The sequence below is a fragment of the Rhincodon typus genome, chromosome 4 (assembly GCF_021869965.1).
Source record: "Rhincodon typus isolate 14 chromosome 4, sRhiTyp1.1, whole genome shotgun sequence".
In the NCBI taxonomy this organism is placed as follows: domain Eukaryota; kingdom Metazoa; phylum Chordata; class Chondrichthyes; order Orectolobiformes; family Rhincodontidae; genus Rhincodon; species Rhincodon typus.
This window is the reverse complement of record NC_063335.1, coordinates 113,521,171-113,528,626: the sequence shown is the minus strand read 5'-3', so window position 1 is coordinate 113,528,626 and position 7,456 is coordinate 113,521,171. Positions and strand designations below refer to the sequence as shown.

Below are 7,456 nucleotides of genomic sequence, written 5' to 3'. Positions count from 1 at the left end.
TTCTCTCCTGGTCCCAACACTCCTCTCCCGTTCTCTCCTGGTCCCAACACTCCTCTCCCGTTCTCTCCTGGTTCCAACGCTCTTGTCTGGTTAATTTAAAGCCTTCCCAACAGCATGAGCAAAGTCCGTGCAAGAACCTCTCCCACATCAGATGTACATTTGAGATGTACATTTGTTTCTCTAATCTTGTATATCTTGTGCCATTTGGCTGTGGCTGAGGAAATAATCGAAGATTATTGCTTTTCAATTTAATTTATTACCTAGTTTCTCACACTCACTCAGCAGAAAGTCTCCGAGTTCAGCCTTTGTCATTGGTACCACTGTAGACCATGAAAGACTCTCCTTCTCAACCTTTCCCCTCGCCTGAGGTGTGGTGGCCCTCAGGTTAAATCATCATAAGCCATCTGTCTTTAATGAGAGAATAGCCGTATGGTCTGGACAGACTATAACCATAACAACTGGATTCCCCCGTCTCACTGTAAATTCCTGTGATGCCCTGGGACTGGGCAGATAACACAGTCACCTGGATTCTCACTCTTTGGTGCAGAGAACAGTGCCTATCGCCCTCACTATACTGTTCCCTATGCCCACCACAGTCTTTCTTGTTCTCCCTGTTTGAGTGGCCTCCTGTACCATGGTGCTCTGGTCAGTTAGTTCATCCCCTTGCAGCCCTCTCTTTCTTCAAAACGAGTGGAGACAATGGAGACAACCTTAAACTGTCAGACTATTATAAAGGCTCCTTCCGTGTGAGCCCCCTTGCCTGCCTCCTATCCCTGACCGCTGACCAAATTAGAAGGCAGGGTGTGACTGCCTCTTGAACTAAGAACTATACAGGTAACTGCTCCCTTCTTCCCTGACACATGGCAATGTTTGCAGCTCAGCATCCAGCTCATGACCCAGAGACAAACTTCCTGCAGCCATAGAGGAGGCGACAACCTTGTGCTACTAACACGAGGACTATTAGAGTCGCAGGTTGTATTCAGGGACCCAGGTTCAAATCCCGCTATAGCAGATAAAATAAAAACATTCCAGATGCAATAAAATATCTGGAATTAAGACCCTGATGATAATTGTTGGAAAAATCCATATGGTTCACCAATATCCTTCAGGGGAGGAAATCTGTCATCCTCATGCAGTCTGGCCTACATATTACTCCAGACCCACAACAATGTGGTTGACTCTTAACTGCCCTCTGGGCAATTGGGGAAAAGTAATAAACGCTGGCCCAGCCAGCAATGCCCACATCCCATGAATGAATAAAAAAAAACACCCCAGACATTTACTATAGTTGTGTTTTCCCAGGATCACATTGGTATCCAGTAGCTCCCACATTCTGCAGCTGCAGTGTATCACCTGCTCAGCCATCTTTGTAGTGCATTAGTGAACATTTCTAATTATTACTTTCTAACTACTATGCCTTCCAGTCAATTTAGTACTGACAATAAACATTACGAACCTAATAAAGAACTTTGTATTTCTAATAGTTGTAGGTTGTTGAAGTTTAGAAAGACCCTTTTTATGTCAGTCACATACAGACAGTACTGTTGATGACACCTTTCATCTCTTTACTGATGATCGAGGGGAGACTGATGGGGCGGTACTTGGCCGGGTTGGATTTGTCCCGCTTTTTATGTACCGGACATGCTTGGGCAACTTTCCACATTGTTGGGTAGATACCAGTGTTGTAATTGGCTTGGGCAGCAGCAAGTTCTGGAGCTTCAGTACTTCTTCAGTACTATTGCCAGAATGTTGTCAGGGCCCATAGCTTTTGCAGTAACCAATGCCTCCAACCATTTTTTGATATCACATGGAGTGAATCAAATTGGCTATAGGCTGGTCTCTGTAATACTGGGGACCACTGGCCGAGATGCTGTGTTCAGATTTCAGCTATGGTCCACCGGCCAGGTCCACTGATACCCCTGGGTTTACTCCATGGTCCCCTCTTCCTTCAGGGATGGGTTGTCTCTGTGGCAGTGTACCACTCTGCCCTAGCATTGCTGACATCACCAATGGGTCATGATAGTGGGGGGTCCCTCCTTGGTGACGGCAAACACCCTCTCTGCAGTCAGCTGGACATTATTGAACATGGACATGTGAATCCTTCAGTTTCCCAGATGGGAAGTCATTAACAGCAGAGAAAGGCTATTGACCCTGTCAAGGAGAGGTTTCCTTACTCAGAGGGATGTGAATCTTTGGAATGTATTTATGGCTGGGAGGGACAGGGATTTGGTCTGTCAGGGGATTATGTGATGGGGATATTACTGGCTGGGTCAGCATTTATTGTCTATCCTTAGTTGCCCTGAGGGCAGATGACAGTCAACTCCATTGCTGTAAGCCTGGTATGACATGTAGGCTAGACCAGGTAAGGATGGCAGATTTCCTTTCCTTAAGGATACTGGTGAACCAGATGGGTTTTTACAACAACTATCAATGGTCACCATTAAACTAATTCCAAATTTTTACTGAATTTAAATTTCACCATCTGTCACAGTAGGATTTGAATTTGTGCCCCCAGAACATTAGCCTGGCTCACTGCATTGATAGTTCAGTGATATTACCATGACACTCCAAAGCCCAGGTTAAAACCCAAGGTGAGCCTTAACCAAATTAAACAGCAGAGCAGGGGCTATTCCTGCACCTGTTTGTTATGGTCTGTCAGATGCCCTGATGTGCTCAGTTTGGGGGACTCCTTGGGTGATAGGATGGTGTCTCTGTACCTCTCAGGTTCTCTGGCCATCCATTACCTACCTCGCCTTGCAGGACATTGGCTCCTCTCTGATCTTGATCTCACCTCAATCAGTTTTTAAACCCCAAATGACCTTTCACCTCTGCCTCTCCATGCCCTGTGACCTCTCACCTTTGCAAGCCTTTACATTGCAGAAACGGATTTCAAGATTCCCAGTCAGGATTCCCTCACACCACTGCCCACCCGACTCTGGCCGATTGTATGTCCGGAGGCGGTGTTGCTGACCAACCCCACACCAACGGGAACACTTGCTCCATTCTGACCACATGTTCCAACTGCAGTCCCGGGTACAGTTCTCTCTGGAACATTCCGTTTCATCTGCGGATAATAAATCAGAAATTAATCTACTTTGAAATTCACAGTGACCTGTGATTAACATTAATCTTACTAAATTGTAAAGCAAAAGAATAAGCTGAAAGGCCTCCTCCTGTTCCTATGTAATAGGCTTGAGGACAGGGCTGAATGGTCTCCGCTTGTTCCTTTTGTTAGGAAGGGCGGTAGAACCCCTCTGATAAAACACAAGCCCCCAATCTTTTATGGTCCCCTTCTAATAATTAAACCCGAAACACCCAGAGAAGCTAGCCTTACCTCGGCTAATCTGTTACAGAGAAGGGGACATTAAATGAAAGAAAATTCCTGATAGTCACTTTATAAGTAACAAGCAACAAGTTATTCATTTAATCCTAACAGTGAAGAACTTAACAGAAGTACTAACAAACTGAACAATTCCCCTCTAAATCCTAACTGTTCCCTAACTTAACAAAATCCTGCTGGAATGCTGTTCAAATAAATAGAAGTCCAAATTACGTCAACTCAATTAATAAGACAACAGTAAATTAAAACTTGATCTCTCTAAGTTCGCACAAACCATGTGTCTTCTGGAACACTCTGCCTTCTCCAGCCTTCCAGCCTATTGATCTCAAGTCACAAACATCTTTCTTCCGCTGATCTTGCTGTCATGGATATTTTCTCTATAATTTCCTCTGAGGACTCCGAGCTAAAAAAAAAAATGCCATGGTCCCTTTGATTATTTGGATGGCTTCTTTCTCCGAGACCTAAAAGGTGCTATCTCTTGGCACATGGTGGTTGGCTCTCCCCAACTTTCCAAATGCCCTTATCTTTTTACCCTTGATGACAAATTAATTTCTTTACAATCAGATTGGTTCGAGGTTGTCAAAACCATCAAGTTTAAATTTGATACATTTTTAGTATCTAAGGGCTTGGTTTAAATTGATTGGCTAAATTTAAAAAGACCTAGAGTCATAGAGTCATACAGCGCGGAGACCCAAACAGGTCTATCCAGCCAAAATATCCATCCACACTAATCCCATTTCCCTGCACATGGCCCATATTCTTGTAAACCTTTCCCGTCAGTGTATTCTTCCAAATACCCTTTAAATGTTGTTAATGTACCCGCCTCAACCACTTCTGCTGGCAGCTCTTTCCATATGCGTACCACCCTCTGTGTAAAAACATTGCCCCTCAGTTTCCCATGTATTCTTTCCCCTCTTACCTTAAACTAATGGCCTCTAGTCCTTGATTCCCCAACCCTGGGAAAAAAACTGAGTACATTCACCCTATCCATGCATTTCATGATATTATAAGAGATCCCCCTCAATCTCCTACGCTCTAAAGAAAAAAGTCCTAGCTTGCCCAACCTCTCCCTGTAACTCAGTCCCTTGGCTCCTGGCAACATCCTTGTAAATTTCTTCTCAACTCTTTCCAGTTTAATAACATCCTTCCTTTAGCAATGTGACAAAGTGAACACAATATTCCAAGTTCAGACTCACCAATGTCCTGTACAACTGCTTCCTAACTTCTATACTCAATACCCTGACTGAACAAGGTCAGTGTGCCAAAAGCCGTCTTCACTGCCCTGTCTACCTCGGACTTCACTTTCAGAGAACTGTGCACCTGAACTCCAAGGTCCCTCTGTTCCACTACCTTAAGGCCCTACCATTCACCATGAAATTCCTACCTGGATTTGACTTTCCAAACTGCAACATCTCACACTTATCTATATTAAACTCCATTTCCCATTTCTCAGCCCCCTTCCCCAGCTTATCAGGATCATGCTGCAAGATTTGTTGTCTTGGTAAAAATGCTGCTTGACTGATCAATACAAAATGCTTCAATTCGGGCGCTTTCTGTGCATGTACACTTTAAGCTGATGTTCAGGCATCCATTTTAACTCTAAGCACCAAAAAAAACCATCTTTTAAAGGGACAATGCGATGCGTTTCCCCCATTTTACAATTTTGCACACACCAAGTTCACAACACTTTGTAATAGGCTTGAGCGGGGGGCTGAATGGCCTCCTGTTCCTGTGCCTTCCTCTGAAACCTCCTGCATCAATTGAACCTGCCTCCACCACATTTCCAGGTAACGTATTCCAGGCCCTAACTATTCACTGTGTGAGAAAGATCTTTCTCACATCACCTCCCTTTGTCTGCACATCACTTTAAATCATTGGATAAACATATGGATGATAATGGAATAGTTTAGGTTAGATCGGCTTCAGATTGGTTTCACAGGTCGGCGCAACATCGAGGGCCGAAGGGCCTGTACTGTTCTATGTTCTATGTTCTATGTTCTATTCCCTTTTGTTCTTAGACAACCAGTGTGGAGCTGGAGGAACACAACAGGCCAGGCAGCATCAGATGAGCAGCAAAGTTGACGTTTTGGGTTGGGACTCTTCTTCAGGAATGGCGGAGGGGGAAGGGAGCTCTGAAATAAATAGAGAGGAGGGGTGGGGCTGGGGAAGGTAGGTGGGATGGTGATAGGTGAGTGCAGGTAGGCAGTGGTGGAGATTCCAGTTGCTATCCTGCTTCTCTGATGCTGCCTGGCCTACTGTGTTCCTCCAGCTCCAAATTGTGTTATCTCTGACTCCAGCATTGGCAGTTCTTACTATCCCTCTTGTTCTTGTTCTTTTTACCGTTGGGAATGGCTTCTCCCCATCTATTCTATTCAGCCCTCTCATGATTTTGAAAACCTCTATCAGATCTCCTCTCAGCCGCCTTCTCTCCCAGAAAGAACACTCCCAACTTCTTCAATCTCTCCTCATCACTGAAGTTTCTCATTCCTGGAACCATCCCTACTGTCTCCAATACATTCACATCTTTCCTATAATGTGGCACCCACAAATGTACACAATACTCCAGTTGAGGTACTCAGTGCCCCTATTAATAAAGCTGAGGGCACTGTGTGTTTTATTCACTGCTCTCTCCCCCTGTCTGACCACCTTTAATAATCTGCTCCTGTTCCCCCTTTAGAATTGCAACCCATATTTTACACTGTCTTTCAATGTTCTTCTCGTCAAAATGCATCAGCTCACATTCCTCCACATTGAACTGCATCTGTCATCTATCTGCCTGCTCCACCAACTTGTCAATGTCCTTTTATAGTTCCACACCAAGATCCAGATCATCAACATACACGAGCAAAGCAAGGGCCTCAATACTGACCGCTTGGAACTCCACTACAAACCTTCCTCCATTGATCATTTCCTATACTTCAGCCAATTTTGTATCTGTATTGCGACGGTCCCTTTTACCATGCCCTATGACCTTCCTCATAAGTCTGTTGTGTGGCACTGTATCAAACACCTTCTGAAAATCCATGTATAACCACATCTACAGCATTATCTCATCGAGCCTTTCTGTTACCTTTTCAAAAAACTCCACTAAGTTAATTAACCATAATTTCCTTTTAGAAATCCAGGCTGACTCTTCCCAATGATCCCACCTTTTTCCATGTGATTGCTGATTCTATCCTGATTAATTGTTTCTAGAAGCTTCCCCATCCCTGAAGGTAAACTGACAGGTCTACAATTGCTGGGATTGTCCTTACAATCTTTCCTGAACAAGGCTGTAATGTTTACAATTCTCCAAACTTCTGGCAGCTCTCCCAAATCCAGGGAATGCTGAAAGATTGTGGCCAGTGCTCCCAGAATTCCTACCCTCACTTCCTTCAGAATTCTGGGATGTATCTCACTCAGTCCCAGGGCCTTGTCAATTTTAAGGACCAATAGTCTATCCCAGACCTTTTCCTTATTCAAGTTGAACTTTACAGTGACCAGAGTTTGCATCTGTGACACTGACTTCCAATCCTGAACACTGATCTGAAGCATCCATCCTCACTCCTGACCACTCTGGTGTGAAAGACAGAAAGGAAGAATATTATTGAAATGGAGAAATTTTGGGGAATGTCGATGTACAAGGGGATCTGGGTGTTGTTGTACACCAGTCAACGAAAGTAGACAGGCAGGTGCAGCAAGCAACTAGGAAGCACATGGGTATTGACCTTTATAGAGTCACTAAGTTCTACAGTGCAGAAAAAGGCCCTTCGGCCCATCAAGTCTGTGCCAGTCACTAACAACCACCTCACTGTTCTAGCCCCATTTCCAGCACTTGGCCCATAGCTGTGTGTGCCTTGACATCACAAGGGCACATTTAAATCCTTCTTCAATGTGATGAGGGTTTCTGTCTCTCCCCCACCCTCACAGGCAGTGAGTTCCAGATCCAGCCTCTGGTGAAAAAGGTTTTCCTCACATCCTGCCTGAACATCCTGCCCCTTCCCTTAAATCTGTGCTCCTGATCATTGATCCCTCCCTCAAGGGGAAAACATTGTTTCCTGTGTCCCTCATCATTTTATACATTTCAATTGTGTCCCCTCTCAATCTCCTCTGCTCTAGGGAAAACATCCCAGTCTG

At 44.6% G+C, this 7,456-nt stretch overlaps 1 protein-coding gene across 1 annotated transcript in view; it reads right to left on the bottom strand.

Moving 5' to 3' along the window:
- Positions 1-7,456, bottom strand: part of LOC109923120 (SCO-spondin-like) — a 154,888-nt gene that overhangs the window by 105,419 nt on the left and 42,013 nt on the right. The window contains exon 16 of the mRNA XM_048596202.1: positions 2,858-3,064. Within this exon, the coding sequence (XP_048452159.1) occupies positions 2,858-3,064 (207 nt within the window). The remainder of the gene's footprint in view (positions 1-2,857; positions 3,065-7,456) is intronic.